Source organism: Ailuropoda melanoleuca, chromosome 4 (genome assembly GCF_002007445.2).
Source record: "Ailuropoda melanoleuca isolate Jingjing chromosome 4, ASM200744v2, whole genome shotgun sequence".
NCBI lineage: Eukaryota > Metazoa > Chordata > Mammalia > Carnivora > Ursidae > Ailuropoda > Ailuropoda melanoleuca.
The window spans coordinates 38,712,605-38,731,162 of NC_048221.1; the positions used below are offsets into that span (position 1 = coordinate 38,712,605).

General features: G+C 44.2%; 1 protein-coding gene across 1 annotated transcript in view; it reads left to right on the top strand.

The window, feature by feature from the left end:
- Nucleotides 1-18,558, top strand: part of GXYLT2 (glucoside xylosyltransferase 2) — a 107,183-nt gene that overhangs the window by 764 nt on the left and 87,861 nt on the right. Inside the window, exon 2 of the mRNA XM_034657252.1 lies at nt 6-139. Coding sequence (XP_034513143.1) covers nt 6-139 — 134 coding nt within the window. The remainder of the gene's footprint in view (nt 1-5; nt 140-18,558) is intronic.

Genomic DNA, 18,558 nt, shown 5'->3' on the forward strand with positions numbered 1-18,558 from the left:
CCACCCCGCGCGCCCCGGAGCGTCTTCCGGACCCCGGGGCTCTCCCGGGAGCCCGCCCGCGTGCTCGGCGACGCCGGCCCCCGCGTCCGCGCCCCCGAGCCGGCCGCCGGGGCGCCGCGAGCTTGGAGAAGTTGGCGAGGTGAGTCGTGGCAGCCCCAGAATCCCTTCTGGGGACCCGTGTCTCGCCCCCTCAGCCCGTGCCAAGTCCAGGGGAGGCTTTGGGCTGGAGGGACAGACTCCAAGTTCCCCCGCGGGCTGCCCAGTTGTGTTTTTTGCCCCGCGAGAGCTGAAGAACCACCTTTGTGGAGTCCTGTTGACAGCGCAGTGCTGCTATCAGGCACAGTTTTGAAAGAGAAGTGCCCGGGAGGGAGGTTTATATATTACATTTATTTTTTTAACAGTCAGGACAAGACGTGTGTTTGCGTTCTTGCAAACATGCGCCCTTTGTTTAATTTTTCAAAAGCCATCACGATGCAAGAATGCTTTATCTAACTCTCATGTTTCACAGGAGAATTTTTACCAAAAACTTGGATGTGGTTGAGTTGGAAAAGTTAGATGTTTACCAAAAACTAGCTGCCTCTCACTGAACCTTGAATCGCCCTGTGCTTAGTATAGAAGGGGCACTCGACCTAGGTTTATTAAAAAAGAAGTTTTCTTCCTGGAAGGAGCGATGCGTGGCACGGGAAAGAGAGAGTGACGGTTTCCCTGTTCCTCGTTCTGTTTCAGACTCAAGTACGGTCAAAGCGTCTCACAAGGAAAACATCTTAACCTCTGACATTGTGTTTGATATTCTCTTTCTCTGCACGGAGCTTAACCCGCCACAGCTTTTCATCAGAGCGTTTTATCTTTGTCCTTAGGGTTGCTGGACCGCCCCCAGGTTAGGGATTTGCGTTCATTTCCTTTGTTGTGAGAGCTTTTTAACAATCCCCCCCCCCCCCCCCCCCCCCGTCTTGTAGCGGGTCTGTTTCCTCTGCCCTTTGGAAGCTGGTGATGTTTGTAACTGCCGTTCCTGCGTCTGCGTGTGCTGGGCTCCTTCATTACTTGAAATGAGTTGAGGAATTCTTTCTGGCCCTAATGCCTAAATCTGTTCTGGCGCTTTTACTGTAACTAAGAGAAAAGACACGAAGCCTCAAGAGAAGCTGTGTCAGCTTTTGGTTCTCTTCTGCCTCATAATAAATATACAGATGGGTACTGAGAAGTTTGAGAGGGGAAAAAGCCCAATCATCTATAGAGTCCCTTTTAAGTATTGGGAACGATTTACAAGCTCTTATGAATATATACATACTTTAAAATCAGGGCATTTCTGTTAGGACCTGGGGTTTCTTATAATGTGTTGCCCTAAGGTACAACTGCAAGTTTACTAGGATCTGTAAGTGGAAGGGACAGCTCGTAAGACAGTGACGACTGACACCATTTAACACAGCTAACCTTTTGCCAGGCACCCTGCTAACAGCAGTCACAAAAGTAGTCCTTGTTAAGACTTACTGTACATATATGAACCATGTCATCTGCACCACAGCCCTATGGTAGCTGTTCTCGAAGTGTAGTCTTGGAACCAGTAGCAACAGTGTCACCTGAGGCCATCATTAGAAATGCAGATTCTCAGGCCTCAGCCGGCCCCACGAAATCAGAATCAGTGGGGGTGAGGTCAGTAATTTGTGTTCTAGCAAGCCCTCCCATTGTTTCTAACACACACCAGCCTTTGAGAGCCTGCTCTATGAAGTAAGCACTAATTATTATTATCCCCATTTCACAGGTTAGGGAAGTAACACAAGGTTTAACCATTTGCCTAGGGTTCATAGATCACTTGTGGTGGATAAGGGTAAAGATTCAGGTGGTCTGGGCCGGGTTGACTCTTACCTGCTGTGCTGTTGTCATAACCCTAACTAGTCATGCCTGCATTTCATAGTTTTTCTGAGATTTTTCTAAAGAACCGTCATGGATTTTTACAACAGTCTCATTCTTCAAGGTGTTGGGTACGTGGGGCAGTGTCTTCTTGTCTCTATCTGAACAAATTGGCTCTAAGAAGAGATCATGAGCAGAATCCAAATGGATGTTTTAGGGAAGGACTATTTCCACAAGCAACAGTACCTCCTGAAGCCATTTTTCTTTTGAACATATCTCTTATATTATCATGGAAGTCATGGCCAACACCATAGGAATATAGAACAAAATTCTTAAAACTCCAGAAAGAGCGAACAACAAAAAAGCCACAGGAAGTCTCAAGCTCAGATGCATAAAGATGAAAGTCTATGTCCTCTGGAGAAGTTGACATTTTCGGGGACTTAATTTTTTTTTTTTTTTTTTTTTTTTTTTTTTTTTACTGCCTGGATAGAAATGGCAGCAGAAGATTCTGAGACAATGAAGGAGCAGGAGGGAAGATCTCTGCATGGACTCCTTTATTGCTCTTCTAATCCTGCTTGGGTTAAATTTTTGTGGTTTAGGAGGAATTTCATTTTAGGGAGGGAAAAGAAAGCCTCGTGTTTTCAGAAATCGGGTGCTTTAATCTCTTTACGTGGCTGGAATCCAGAAGAGATGAAGGTTACGTGATCTCATTTCTCGGGCCCAGGGAGCAGTCAGCAGCAAGCGTGGAGTTGGATGGGATACAGGCCACCACCTGCTGACCATCCGTGGCCCGGGCTGCCTTGCCTCCCCCAGGGTACGGCTGTGAAGTCCTGCCACGTCAGCGCAGGAAACATAGCCCTCTCCTTCCACATCTTGTTTTCATTTCAGAGAAGTTTCCAGGGACTTGCCTAGTTAGCAGACAGACCCTACAATTTTATAACTAGTCATTTGTATGCAATCTGTCCTGTGGTGGCCTCTCCTCTCTATAAATATAAAGCCCAGAGGTAAGGTCTGAGCTTTTAGGTCAGGGGTGGGATCTGGAAACAGACACCACAATCTACGTAGCCATTCCAAGTGCACAAGAGAAATGAAATCTTCCTTTCATTTTGGTTTATTGGTGATTTACACCTGGCTGACTTCCAGAGAGAATTTGAGATGACTTTCAGTAAAAAAACATATATAATAAGGCCATTGAAATCATCCTAAAAAATGAAAAGGCATAAAGGGGAGGGGGAAATAAGCACTGTTTGTCAAAAACTAAGCCACTGTTGTTATGAGGAGTAAGTATTAATTTTAGCTCTAAGCTTCCTGGCAGCCATGTCAAAAAGGGAATCGTGATAGGGTGCCTTATTTTCACTGAATGATAAGAGGAAAGGTTGATCAAGAGGGGATGATTTGGTTTTTATGGAAATGAATTCTAAAAAGAATTTTACTGGAGAGTAAACTTTAAAAGCCTGTCTCTCCAACTTGCTTCTGGAAACTCCTCTTTGAGCCTATGTATGAACAGGCAGTGGAACATAACTGCTAATCAGTGCAATGTAGAAAAGAATTTGGCATCTGGAGGCCAGAAAATTGGGTTCTAATCCCAAGCCATTTCACCTTAATTTCCTCATCTGTAAACTGAGCAAATCAATCCAAAAGTTTTCCAAAATCTCTTCCAGCCCTGACATTTGATGATCCTATGATGAGATCATCCAGTTTAGCTGTAAAATCCTAACAATGACTATTGCTTAGCCCTTTGTGCTGCCTCTTGCAAAATTGGTTTCTCATTTATTGGCTCTAGCCTAGAACTCTTACCGATTACTCAATCTCAGCCCTCTCCTGAACTTTATTCTTTTTCTTTTTGCATTGGCCTGGGTATTGCTGTTTTCTCTTGAAATATGGTTTCTAAGGGAGACTTAGGCTACCTCGGAGCTCTGTGGAGGTCCTCTGCCATTTTAGTCCACAGTCATTCAGCAAATGTTTTTGCACATATATTCTGGACCAGGCACTCATTGTACAGTGGTGAAAGGAGTTGTTGCCCTCGCAGAATTTGGGAGAGGTGGGGGTGGGGAGACAATAGAGAAACACGTTTACACTTGGCAGCCTCCCCAGCTGTTCCAATGAGAGGAAGCGTGTTTACTCGCTCATCAAGAGACACCATTTCCTGCAGTTCCCTTTGGTATCTGAGATAAGTCTTTTCGGAGGGTTCAAGCCTGAATAAAGGTCTCACTTAAGGGGGATGGTGTGATATAGCAAAATGCCAACTCTGCGGTGATCCTATAATTAGCTGGTAGCCCCAGAGCACATTAAAGGTCTCCAGAACTTAGGGACCGTCTGTGATATGTGCTCTGAGTCTTGACTCTATTCACATTCATTTTTGTTGATTGGTCCATGATTCCGCCTTTTATTGATCAGCAAATCATATTGGCTCTATGTCAAAATATATCCCCGGGCAGCTGGGTGGCACAGTCGGTTAAGCGTTTGACTCTTGGTTTCAGCTCAGGTCATGATCTCAGGGTCTTGAGATCAAGTCCTGCATCGGGCTGCCTACTCAGCACGGAATCTGCTTGAGATTCTCTCACCCTCTCTCCTTCCTACTCGTGATCTCACTCTCTCACTAAAATAAATAAATAAATCTTTTAAAAAAGTATATCTCCCCACTTGCATGCCTACCACTGGCTCCTAAACACCACCTTTCGCACGTGGGCCCCCCAGTAGCACAAGATCTGGTTTGCACGCCTCCACTCTAGCGCCCTCTACAGTCCATTTCCCGTATAGCTGCTGGAATAATGTGAACTATGTAGACCACATTGGGTCTTTGCTGGGGAAAGCCTCCTATCACCGACTTCTCCTCACAATGACAAGAAAATTCAGGTTCTTAGTCTGGCCTTCATGCCTTGTCTGATCGCAGACCCATTTGGGTCTCTGACCTTGTCTCCTACCACTGTGCTTCAGCTACACTAGCCTTCAAGTATGCTGAACTCATTCCCACCTCAGCACTTTTTACTTGTTCCCTGTGCTAGAATGTTTTTTACTCACATCCTTGTGTGGCTAGTCCCTTACTTCTTTCAGGTTTTCTCTTTTTTTTTTTAAGATTTTATTTATTTATTTGACAGAGACAGGGAGCGAGAGAGGGAACACAAGCAGGGGGAGTGGGAGAGGAAGAAGCAGGCTCCCAGCGGAGCAATGAGCCCAATGTGGGGCTCGATCCTAGGACCCTGGGATCACGCCCTGGGCCGAAGGCAGACGCTGAACGACTGAGCACACACGCGCCCTGCTTTCACGTTTTCTTCTCAGAAGGGTCCTCCCAACTGCTCTAGAAAAAAGGACCTCCCCATCATTCTCTACTCCCTTACCCTGGTTAGTGCTTTTTTTTTTTTTTAGTAGCACTGGTTATTATATGAACATTGTATTTTATTTGCTCCTCTCCTGCAATGTCTACTTCATGTCTTATTCACCCCTGTACCACTGGCACCTAGAACAGAGTTGATCTCATAGTAGGTACTCAATGCGAATTTGTCAAATCACCTAATGAACGAACACAGCACCTACCTTGTGCCAGCATTATGCGAAGATTTTACATACATGATTACATTACATATTATTTAATAATGTTCGAAATAATCTTGTAGTAAAGAACAAGAATAATAGTGAGGATCTTTAATTGTAACATCCTTTCAAGAGAGGGTATCTTTTTTCTTTTTAATAGATGTTACTTTTTAGAATAGTTTGAGATTTTTAGAAAAACTGAGAGAGTAGTACAGAGTTTCCATATGCCCTGAACCCAGTCTCCTCCGTTATTAAAATCTTACATCAGTTTGATATATTTGTTCTAATTAATGAAGTAATAGTATAATTACTAATGTATAGTTTGTTTACATTTTCTTAGTTTTTACAGAATGTCCCCTTTCTGTTCCAGGATCTTGGCCAGGATAGCACAAGATATTTATTTCATTTTTTTTTTAAGATTTTATTTATTTGAGAGAGAGAGTGAGAGAGAGAGAACACGAACATGAGGGGTGAGGGGCAGAGGGAGAAGTAGGCTCTCCGCTGAGCAGGGAGCCTGACGCAGAGCTTGATTCTGGGACTCTGGGATCATGACCGAGCTGAAGGCAGATGCTTAACTGACTGAGCCCCCCAGGCTCCCCGCATGTGATATTTAGATGTCACATCTCCTTAGGCTCTTCTTGGCTGTGGCAGTTTCTCAAACTGTCCTTGTTTTTGATGACCTTGGGAGTTTAAAAAAGCATTGGTCAGATATTTTGTAGGATGCCCTACCATTGGAATGTGTCTGATGCTTTACTCTTGAGCGTACAAAGTTATGGGCTATTGGGAGGAAGGCCAGTGAGGGAAAGTGCCCTTTCCATCGTATCATATTGAATATATGCTATTGACATGATTTATGACTGCTTTGGTCACCTGTAAGAGGTGGTGTGTGTTTGGGGTTTTCTATTGGCAATTTGTTCTTTCCCCCGCCCCACCCTTTCCATGCTATATACTTAATTTTTTTAAAAAAGATTTATTTATTTGACAGAGAGAGAGAGAGCTGGAAGGGGGAGAGGGAGAGAGTCTCAAGCAGACTTCACACTCAGCATGGAACCTAACGCAGGGCTCAATCTCACAACACTGAGATCACTACCTGAATGGAAACCAAGAGCCGGACGCTTAACCCACTGCACCACCCAGGTGCCTCCATACTATAAACTTCAGAAGGAAGTCACTGGCCAGCCCACACCTGAGGGGTGAGCAGTGATGCTCTCCCTCCTTGATGACGGGAGTATCTACCTAAATTATTTTAAATTCTCCTGCATGGGAGATTTGATTCTTCTCATCTATTTATTAATTTATTCAGTCATTATATCAGTATGGACTTATGGATACATATTTATTTTATACTTTGAGTTATAATCCTACATCACTGTTGTGTTGCTGGAATTGTTTCTTTATTGGCCTTTAGGAGCTCTTACAGTTGGCTTTTATTTTCCTTTGACATACTCCAATCAATGTGTTTTTGTTTTTTGTTTTCATTTCTAGTTTTTTGAGCACTCCCTTACTCTCTGGCCCTATAGGATGCCCTGGGCTCATCTTGTATATTTTCTGCTCCATTTTTTTGAATCAGCCATTTCTTCAAGGAGCCCTGATTCCTCTTACTGGAGAATGGTATTAGAAACTAAGAATTGGGTACAAGGCATGCTTGTTGCTACTGGGATATCATTTCTTTTAGACCCTCACAGCTGACAGAGCAAAACATGTATGTGTTTATACTAACTTGCATATTTACACATATAAATATGTCCATATGTAACCATGTCTATGTTGAGCTTAACATTACTCCATGGACCATTCTAGATTCCTTCCCATACTTTATTGGGGAGAGAGAATGTTTTCGTTTTCTCAAACCCCAGTTTTCTCCCATCTCATTGGCTTTCATTAGTTTAAATTCCTGTGGAATGGGGGAGGAACTGGGAAGGAGTGGAGGGGTAGGATAGGATTGACTAATTCACTTAAACCAAGCAAGGCCCAACCCCTAGTTAGAGTTGAGACCATGACCACTCAAACCGCCCAGGGGAAGGTCATGTGGTAGCTGTTGCGATTGGCTTCTGACCTCTATTCCTCCCACCCGCCCCTGCAGTTTGTGGGCGGACCGCATCTCCAGGAGATGGTGTAAGCCAGGCATGGTAATCCCACCCCTTTCATGGTATAAACTGTGTGCTTGCAGCACTAGAACATTCAATACACTCATTTCTCTGGCAACGGTTATTGGTCCACAGGTGTTACCTGACCCACGTTGCTGAATCAGCCAGAAGGGAAGGACATATTTTATATTATTGGGCAAAAGACTCCATGTGCTAGATATGGACAAGGAAATAAATAGTCCCAGTTACTACCATGATTCTTAGAGGACCAGCTTTAGGATAAAGCCATCACCGTGAGCAGTAGAATAGAAAAAGTAGGAGAATTTGGATCCCTGAGGACGTTACTGAGCCCCCAAATTAACAAACCCTGATACCTGCCCCGTCTTGGGCCCTCCAGCTACATGTGTTGGAGTTGAGGTTTCTGGTATTTTCCTTCAAAATCATCTTACCCAAACCAGATGGTTCTTTAAATCAAAATCTCACTGCTGTCAATGGAGAGGAAGGGGAATGGTTTTGGGGGCGGGGGAGGGGGGAGGCACATAGGAAAGGCACATCCACCACACCCTGGAACAGCCATTATGTGCCCTTAACCTTGTCCCAGGTGGCAGGTGATTCAAGATAGGTTCTTGGGCCAAATTAGACCCTTTCATAGGGATTTAAAAATTGGATCAGAGATAGTTTAAGGGCAAACTGTTTCAAGTGGCTAAGATTAAGGTATGAAATTCAGGATTGACTGCCATGTTTCCTGCATATGGAGGAAGCTGGTCTGCATTGAGAGTATATGAACCCAACTTGGGGAGGCAAGTCCTGACATTGTTCCCAAGGCCAGCTCCTGCCCTTTCTTGGCTGTGCCGTTTCATCCATTTCCTAGAATCCCTGAACTGAGTTCCTTTCACTTACCACCAAGGAGTTCTGACTAATCTGGGTATGTGGCGCCTGCTTGTATCACCTTCACTAAGTTGAGGAAATAGTAGCCATATTGACACTAATTCCCCTACTAACTCACAGGTGAGATTCTTTTGGAGAAAATTTGAAAACAGATTTGTTTTCCTTGGAAATACTTCTCTTCATGTTATCTCACTGGGAAAAAGTAAAAGACAAAATTGTATGTTATATATTTTTTACCACCATTTAAAATATTAAAAAAAAAAAGAAGAGACTTTTGCAGAAGATGGGAGATTTTGTGCTCTTTTTCCAAATCTTCCCCAGCACTTGATTTCAGATTCTGAAATTCTGAAAATTGCCCCCAAAAAGAGGAATTTCTTGACTTGATACCTATATTGGGACTCTGTGATTTTGTGCCATCAAGAAGTGACTCTGGTGTATTTGAAGGTGATGTCTTGATCTTTGCCTGTGTTCCCTCCCCTTGACCTCTTTTAGCAAAACACGATAGACTGAAATAGTCTAGTAGAAATTCATCATTGGTACCATTTAGAATCCAAGCTTTATGTAAGGAAGAGACAGTGGAGAACACGTAATCCAAATGTGACCCCTTTTCATGGGGGGGGGGGAACTGAGGTCCAAAGAGATAAAATAATAATATACCTAAAGCACCCAGCACAGGGCTAGCCCATGGTGGTCACTCAACAGATGATTCACCGTTCTGAGTGCTGTTCTTGTCCACCGTTGTTTATTAGTGAGGGACGGAATCGTGGCTAGACCCAGCAAGCGAGCTGTGTGGCTCTGAATTAGTCCTCCTCAGCAAATCATGGCTTCCTCATAAGCTCAACGATAACATGACAGAGTACAGGTAGAATGCTGGCCCAGAAGGCAGCACGCCAGAAACTCTCAGCAGACGTGAGCTGGGGCTCAGATGCAGATTTGGGCAGGCTTTTCCTGGATTATGACTTGAGGAGATCAAAACTCAGCTTCCGTGTATGATAAATAATACACCAGACCCAGTCTTCGGATCCTTAGTAAAAGCTAAAGGAGTAGATGAGGGAGGACCGTCTTGACTGCCTCTTGGGGACTTGGACTGTGGTTCTGGAGAGTGTCAGACCTGGACTTAGGGCTCTCCCTAGCCTTGGTGTCAACTCAAGGGCGGAGAGCTATGGTTTCCCAGCTCAGAAAAGTAGAGTGGGTGGCGAGGAGTTCACGGGAATTAGGAAGTGTTCTCAGGGAAGCCAAATGCAGAATTTTGTCCACAGACACTGCTACCCAGGGCTCTGCATTGCTGGTTGAACTGGGGATGTACTGTATGGTGACTAATATAACAAAATAAAAATTATTTAAAAAAAAAGATGCCCTGCATTCTCCTCCTCTGAGTTTTGTGAGAATTATAAGGACCTCAGTTGTCTGACCCCCAGCCTTAAAGTAACAAGCTTTGGTGTTCAAGTATCAGATTTTACCCTTCAGGGAGAATGCATTGTTAGAAACACAAGAGAAGTCGGAAGCACATTGGAAATTGGCATTTTCGAAGAAAGATTTCGTCTAAAAAGTGTACAAAAACTTCAGATCTGGTTTGCAATAAGATAGAATGCTGAGACCTAAAGCACCGTGCCTTTTGCAGCTTGCCTGCCTGTTTTTGTCATGGAATTAAAATACTTAGAGAAAAATGAAGGCCTCTGGTACATTTTGGGTTAGTATTTAATAATGATGATGTAACAACTGATATTTAATGATGACTTAAAATATGCCACGATATGGGGCACCTGATGGCTCAGTGGGTTAAGCGCCTGCCTTTGGTGCTGGTCATGATCTCTGGGTCCTGGGATCAAGCCCTGAGTCAGGCTCCCTGCTCAGTGGGGAACCTGTTTCTCCCTCTCGCTCTGCCCCCCCACTTTTACTCTCTCTCTCAAATAAATAAGTAAAATATTTTTTAAAAATTAAGCCACAATACTGTATGAAGCACTTCCCCATATCATTTCATTTCTTCCTAATATCCTGAGAGGTAGGTACTATCATTGGATAGGGCAGAGCACTTTCAGTTGCCAGAGATAGAGTCTTACCTCATCAGTTCATACACATAGTCATCACAGGCGATTTACTGGCTCACAAAACTGGAAAGTGCAAAGGAGATAAGGATTCCATCGCAGGTGTATCCCAGATTTCTAGCTGTCTTCCATCTCTGCCGCCTTCTGTGTGTACCACACCCTCAGGTGGGTGTTCTCCAGGTGAGAGTTCCGGCAGGTCTCCGCTTGCCTTCTCCTCTTCAGTCACTGTGAAGGGAAGAACTTCATCCATCAAGAGTCCCAGGGTTACCTCTGTTGACCTGACGTGGATCACATGCAGATCCGATCACTGATGGCCATGCTTGGGGAGAGCATGATTCAGCCCTTCCAAACCTCATGGACTGAGAACAGAAGAGGAATGGCTTCTCCAAAAGAAAACTGAGGTGTTCTTACCAGAAACTCTTGGAAACAGATGCTGGTAAGAAACACCAAAACCAAAAGCAGATGTCCACTATAATCCATATGCCCATTTTACAGATGGGGAAACTGAGGGTCAGAAATGGTTAGGAACTTGGGAGGTTAAGTTGGCGGAGGAGTAGGGGACCCCTTTTTCAGCCGGTCCCCTGAGTTGAGCTGGATAGGTACCAGACCAGCAGGAATATTCCACGGAATCAGCCTGAGACGCAGGAAGATACATCTGGATCTCTACAAATGAACATCTCCAGCGCTGAGTATCGAGGTACGAAGCGGGGAGCCGTGAAACCGCGCACAGATATCGGAAGCTAAACAGAAGGGGGAGGGAGCCGCCGTGTCAGGGCGCCGGGAAGCGGTAGCCACCTGCAAGGGGGAGCGGACAGACCGCGGACCCGCACGCTTGAGACAGCAGGCTGAGAAGGGAGCTCCGGGAGCGCACGCGGGACGGCTGGCGGTTGGCGGGCCACCTGCACGGGGGAGCAGGCGGACTCGCGGACGGCACCCGCGAGACAACAGACTTAGAACGCGAGCTCCAGGAGCGCGCGCGCAGGGCGGCTGGCGGGCCACCTGCACCGGGGAGCGGGCGGACCGCGGACCCGCACTCTGGAAACGGCAGACTGAGTCCGTGAGCCGGGAGCGTGCACCACCAAGCATCTCACGGAGCTCCGGAGCTCCGGTGTGCTCACTGGATCGAGGCTGAGACCGGGAGCTCCGGGAGCGTCCGCGGGGCGGCTGGCGGCTGGAGGGCCACCTGCACGGGGGAGCAGGCGGACTCGCGGTCAGCACCCGTGAGACACCAGACTGAGACGGGGAGCTCCGGGAGCCCGCGCGGGGCGGCTGGCGGCGGGCGGGGTTGGAAACACAAAGGACAGAGACGTGCCGGCCCTGGAAGTGAGGGCTGGGACGCCGGGTGTGGGGCGCACAGCCCGGGATGCTGCAGGGTTGAGCAGCACCAACAGAAACAGAGTTAAAGTGGCCAGAACATCAGTGGAGAACGATCCGCGATCCCTCTGTTCTGAGACAGAGGCTGAATTTCAGCCGCTGCTGCTCTCTCAGAAGAGGCATAGCAAACCGCCAGGGAAAGCCGCCAGAGAACAAAAGCCCGGAAATACCGGCTCACAGGGTGCCCATCCCCATCCCCCCTCGCAAGGGACACAGAGACTCTACCCAAACAGGGTTTTCTGAGTACCGGCAGGCAGGCCCCTCCCCCAGAAGGCAGGCTGAAAAATCAAGAAGCCCACAACCCGGAGCGCCTGAGTGGCGCAGTCACCAAGCACCTGTCTTCGGATTAGGGTGTGTTTACAACGTTCCGGAAAGGAGTCCCTCATCGGGCTTCTCCACCGGGAACCTGCTTCTTCCTCTCCCACTCCTCTGCTTGGGTTCCCTTTCTTGCTGACTGTCTCTCTCTCTCTCAAATAAATAAATAAACTCTTTAAGGAAGAAGCCCACATCCCTAAGATCTCTATAAAACAAGGGCGCACGGCCTGGGTCCCAGTCAACACTTGGGCTCTGGACAACCCTGCAATCTCTCTTCATCAGAATGACGAGAAGGAGAAGTCCCCCCCAGCAAAGAAAAGATAATGAGTCTGTGGCCTCTGCCACAGAATTGGCCTCGGCCACAGAATTAATACATATGGATGTATCCCAATTATCAGAAATGGAATTCAGAGCAACAATGGTCAAGATGATGAGTAAACTTGAAAAAAGCATCAGAGAAAGCGTTGCTGAGAATATAGAATCCCTAAGGGCAGAAATGAGAGCGAATCTGACAGAAATTAAAAATTCTATGGGCCAAATACAGTCAAAACTAGAGGCTCTGACGGCCAGGGTCACCGAGGCAGAGGAACGCGTTAGCGAATTGGAGGATGGGTTAGTAGAAGAAAAAACGAAAATAGAAGCTGGTCTTAAAAAAATCCACGCCCACGAATGTAGATTACGGGAGATTACTGACTCTATGAAACGATCCAATGTCAGAATCATCGGCATCCCTGAAGGGGTGGAGAAAAACAGAGGTCTAGAAGAGATATTTGAACAAATTGTAGCTGAAAACTTCCCTAATCTAGCAAGGGAAACAAGCATTCGTGTCCAAGAGGCAGAGAGGACCCCATCCAAGCTCAACCAGGACAAACCTACGCCACGGCATGTCATAGTGCAATTCGCAAATATTAGATCCAAGGATACAGTATTGAAAGCGGCCAGGGCAAAGAAATTTCTCACGTACCAAGGCAAAGGTATCAGGATTACGTCAGACCTGTCTACAGAGACCTGGAATGAGAGAAAGGCTTGGGGGGGCATTTTTAAAGCTCTTTCAGAGAAAAACATGCAGCCAAGGATCCTTTATCCAGCAAAGCTGTCATTCAGAATTGATGGAGAAATAAAGACGTTCCAAAATCGCCAATCATTAACCAATTTCGTAACCACGAAACCAGCCCTACAGGAGATATTAAGGGGGGCTCTATAAAGGTAAAAAGGCCCCAAGAGTGATACAGAGCAGCAAGTCACAACCGATACAAAGACTTTAAAGAGAAATGGCATCATTAAAATCATATCTGTCAATAATCTCTATCAATCTAAATGGCTTAAACTCTCCCATAAAACGCCACAGGGTTGCAGATTGGATAAAAAGACATGACCCATCCATTTGCTGTCTACAAGAGACTCATTTTGAACCCAAAGATGCATTCAGACTTAGAGTAAGGGGATGGAGTACCATCTTCCACGCAAATGGACCTCAAAAGAAAGCTGGAGTAGCAATTCTCATATCAGATAGACTGGATTTTAAACTAGAGGCCATAGAGAGAGATACAGAAGGGCACTATATTATTCTTAAAGGAAGTATTCAACAAGTGGATATGACAATTATTAATATATATGCCCCCAACAGGGGAGCAGCAAGATACACAAGCCAACTCTTAACCAAAATAAAGAGACATATAGATAAGAACACAGTAATAGTAGGGGACCTCAACACCCCACTATCAGAAATAGACAGAACACCCTGGCAAAAACTAAGCAAAGAATCAAAGGCTTTGAATGCCATACTCGACGAGTTGGACCTCATAGATATATATAGAACACTACACCCCAGAACCAAAGAATACTCATTCTATTCAAATGCCCATGGAACATTCTCAAGAATAGATCATGCTCTGGGACACAAAACAGGTCTCAGCCAATACCAAAAGATTGAAATTATCCCCTGCATATTCTCAGACCACAACGCTCTGAAATTGGAACTCAACCACAAGGAAAAACCTGGAAGAAACTCAAACACTTGGAGGCTAAGAACCATCCTGCTCAAGAATGACTCGATAAACCAGGAAATCAAAAAACAAATTAAACAATTTATGGAGACCAACGAGAATGAATACACAACGGTCCAAAACCTATGGGATACTGCAAAGGCAGTCCTAAGGGGGAAATACATAGCCATCCAAGCCTCACTCAAAAGAATAGAAAAATCTAAAATGCAGTTTCTATATTCTCACCTCAAGAAACTGGAACAGCAACAGAGGGACAGGCCTAACCCACTGACAAGGAAGGAGTTGACCAAGATTAGAGCAGAAATCAATGAATTAGAGACCAGAACCACAGTAGAGCAGATCAACAGGACTAGAAGCTGGTTCTTTGAGAGAATCCATAAAATTGATAGACCACTGGCAAAACTTGTCCAAAAACAAAGAGAAAGGACTGAGATTATTAAAATTATGACTGAAAAGGGAGAGGTCACGACCAGCACCATTGAAATTGCAAGGATTATTAGAAACTTTTATCAACAGCTATATGCCAAAAAACTAAACAATCTGGAAGAGATGGAGGCCTTCCTGGAAACCTATAAACTACCAAGACTGAAACAGGAAGAAATAGATTTCTTAAATAGGCCAATTAACTATGAAGAAATTGAGTCAGTGATAAACAACCTTCCAAATAATAAAACTCCAGGCCCAGACGGTTTTCCTGGGGAATTCTACCAAACATTCAAAGAAGAAATAATACCTATTCTCCTAAAGCTATTTCAAAAAATAGAAACAGAAGGAAAGCTACCAAACTCATTCTATGAGGCTAATATTACCTTGATCCCCAAACCAGGCAAAGACCCCCTCAAAAAGGAGAATTACAGACCGATTTCTCTAATGAATATGGATGCCAAAATCCTCAACAAGATCCTTGCTAATAGAATCCAACAGTACATTAAAAGGATTATCCATCATGACCAAGTGGGATTCATACCTGGGATGCAAGCATGGTTCAACACTCGCAAATCAATCAATGTGATACATCATATCAACAAGAAAAGACTCAAGAACCATATGATCCTCTCAATTGATGCAGAAAAAGCATTTGACAAAATACAGCATCCTTTCCTGATTAAAACCCTTCAGAGTGTAGGAATAGAGGGTACATTTCTCAATCTCATAAAAGCCATCTATGAAAAGCCTACTGCAAGCATTATTCTCAATGGGGAAAAGCTGGAAGCCTTTCCCTTAAGATCAGGAACACGACAAGGATGCCCACTCTCGCCACTATTATTCAACATAGTACTAGAAGTCCTTGCAACAGCAATCAGAAGACAAAAAGGGATCAAAGGTATCCAAATCGGCAAAGAAGAAGTCAAACTGTCTCTCTTTGCAGATGACATGATACTCTATATGGAAAACCCAAAGGAATCCACTCCCAAACTATTAGAAGTTATAGAACAATTCAGTAAGGTGGCAGGATACAAAATCAATGCCCAGAAATCAGTTGCATTTCTATACACGAATAACGAGACTGAAGAAAGAGAAATTAGGGAATCCATCCCATTTACAATAACACCAAAAACCATGCGTTACCTTGGAATTAACTTAACCAGAGACGTAAAGGACCTATATGCTAGAAACTATAGATCACTTTTGAAAGATATTGAGGAAGACATAAAAAGATGGAAAAATATTCCATGCTCATGGATTGGAAGAATTAACATAGTTAAAATGTCCATACTACCCAGAGCAATCTACACTTTCAATGCTATCCCGATCAAAATACCGAGGACATTTTTCAAAGAACTGGAACAAATAGTCCTTAAATTTGTATGGAACCAGAAAAGGCCCCGAATCTCCAAGGAACTGTTGAAAAGGAAAAACAAAGCTGGGGGCATCACAATGCCGGATTTCGAGCTGTACTACAAAGCTGTGATCACAAAGACAGCATGGTACTGGCACAAAAACAGACACATCGACCAATGGAACAGAATAGAGAACCCAGAAATGGACCCTCGGCTCTTTGGGCAACTAATCTTTGATAAAGCAGGAAAAAACATCCGGTGGAAAAAAGACAGTCTCTTCAATAAATGGTGCTGGGAAAATTGGACAGCTACATGCAAAAGAATGAAACTTGACCACTCTCTCACACCATACACAAAAATAAACTCCAAATGGATGAAAGACCTCAATGTGAGACAGGAATCCATCAAAATTCTAGAGGAGAACATAGGCAACAACTTCTATGACATCGGCCAGAGCAACCTTTTTCACGACACATCTCCAAAGGCAAGAGAAATAAAAGATAAAATGAACTTATGGGACTTTATCAGGATAAAGAGCTTCTGCACAGCCAAGGAAACAGTCAAAAAAACTAAGAGACAGCCCACGGAATGGGAGAATATATTTGCAAAGGACACCACAGATAAAGGACTGGTATCCAAGATCTACAAAGAACTTCTCAAACTCAATACACGAGAAACAAATAAACAAATCATAAAATGGGCAGAAGATATGAACAGACACTTTTCCAATGAAGACATACAAATGGCTAACAGACACATGAAAAAATGTTCAAAATCATTAGCCATCAGGGAAATTCAAATCAAAACCACACTGAGATACCACCTTACGCCAGTTAGAATGGCAAAGATAGACAAGGCAAGAAACAACAATTGTTGGAGAGGATGTGGAGAAAGGGGATCCCTCCTACATTGTTGGTGGGAATGCAAGTTGGTACAGCCACTCTGGAAAACAGTGTGGAGGTCCCTTAAAAAGTTAAAAATTGAACTACCCTATGACCCAGCCATTGCACTACTGGGTGTTTACCCCAAAGATACAGACGTAGTAAAGAGAAGGGCCATATGCACCCCAATGTTCATAGCTGCATTGTCCACAATAGCCAAATCATGGAAGGAGCCGAGATGCCCTTCAACAGATGACTGGATTAAGAAGCTGTGGTCCATATATACAATGGAATATTACTCAGCTATCAGAAAGAACGAATTCTCAACATTTGCTGCAACATGGACGGCACTGGAGGAGATAATGCTAAGTGAAATAAGTCAAGCAGAGAAAGACAATTATCATATGATTTCTCTCATCTATGGAACATAAGAACTAGGAGGATCGGTAGGGGAAGAAAGGGATAAAGAAAAGGGGGGTAATCAGAGGGGGGAATGAAACATGAGAGACTATGGACTGTGAGAGGCAAACTGAGGACTTCAGAGGGGAGGGGGTGGGGGAAGGGGATAGCCTGGTGATGGGTAGTAGGGAGGGCACGTATTGCATGGTGCACTGGGTGTTATACGCAACTAATGAAGCATCAAACTTTACATCGGAATCTGGGGATGTACTGTATGGTGATTAACACAATATAATAAAATAAAATTAAAAAAAAAAAAAAAAAGAAATGGTTAAAGCATTTGCCCAAGATGGGGCAGCCAAGAGGCTGACCTTGAATTTGAAGCCAGGTCCATGTGCTTTGAGAGCCAAATTGCTTACCACCATGCTGTACTGGGGAACAAATCTTAAAATTTGAACTCTTTGATTGTCTTCTAGAATCCCTTTGGAGAAGATCCTTTGATTAAATCTCTCTTTTTAATCTGTAAAGATTTTTCATATTTGTAAGGGAAAATAGTTATAAAAATTACCCCTTTAAAACAAGTTTTTATATACTTACATATTTATAGATACACATCCACATACACGGGGTATAACTCTGGAAGATTATACCATTATACCAAAATGTTAACAGTGATTATGGAATTGGAATTATGGTACCTGCCTTTGGCTTGTCTGTATTTAAAATTTTTTCTATGATGAATGTGTGAATTAATTGTGTAATTTATAAAATAAGTTAAAGTATATGAATTATCATAAAAATTAAAAATCCCTTATTGCCTGAGGCCTTGGAGGATGGAAATTAGTTGGAGAGACCATTTTTCCTCTCCTGAAGTTGGTCTTTCATGCTCTTTTTCGGGCCATGAGCTAGAAGTGTCCATTTGCAGAATACGTAATCCTCATTCTTCTCCCTTGTATGTCACCAGCAATTTATTTCAAACTAGCACTGCTGGTTCATATTTTACCATCTCAATAACATCTTAATTTGAGAAGAAGAGGGAGATAGAGAAATAGAAGTTCCTGTGTGTCAGGAACAATCATGAGGGGAACAAATGAAATGAGAATTAGTCCAGGCAGGATCGCAGAGTTAGAGGGAGAGGAGTATATATAAATACAGTTGTGCGTGATGTCAGCAAACGGTGAATGCATGGGTTATGAAGCTGGAGTTGGTAAAGGTGTGCACTGAGAGTCATGCCCAGAGAGGCTNGGGGGGGGGGGGGGGGGGGGGGACGGGAGGCAGCGAAGATCCAGTCCAGACTCAGATCACTGAGCTGTGAGCCCTGAGTACAGATAAAGGCTTTATCTGCCCAGAGCAGGCTCCTTTTCTGAATCACTTGTGTGTGGCCCCAAATAGAGCATAATGATTAA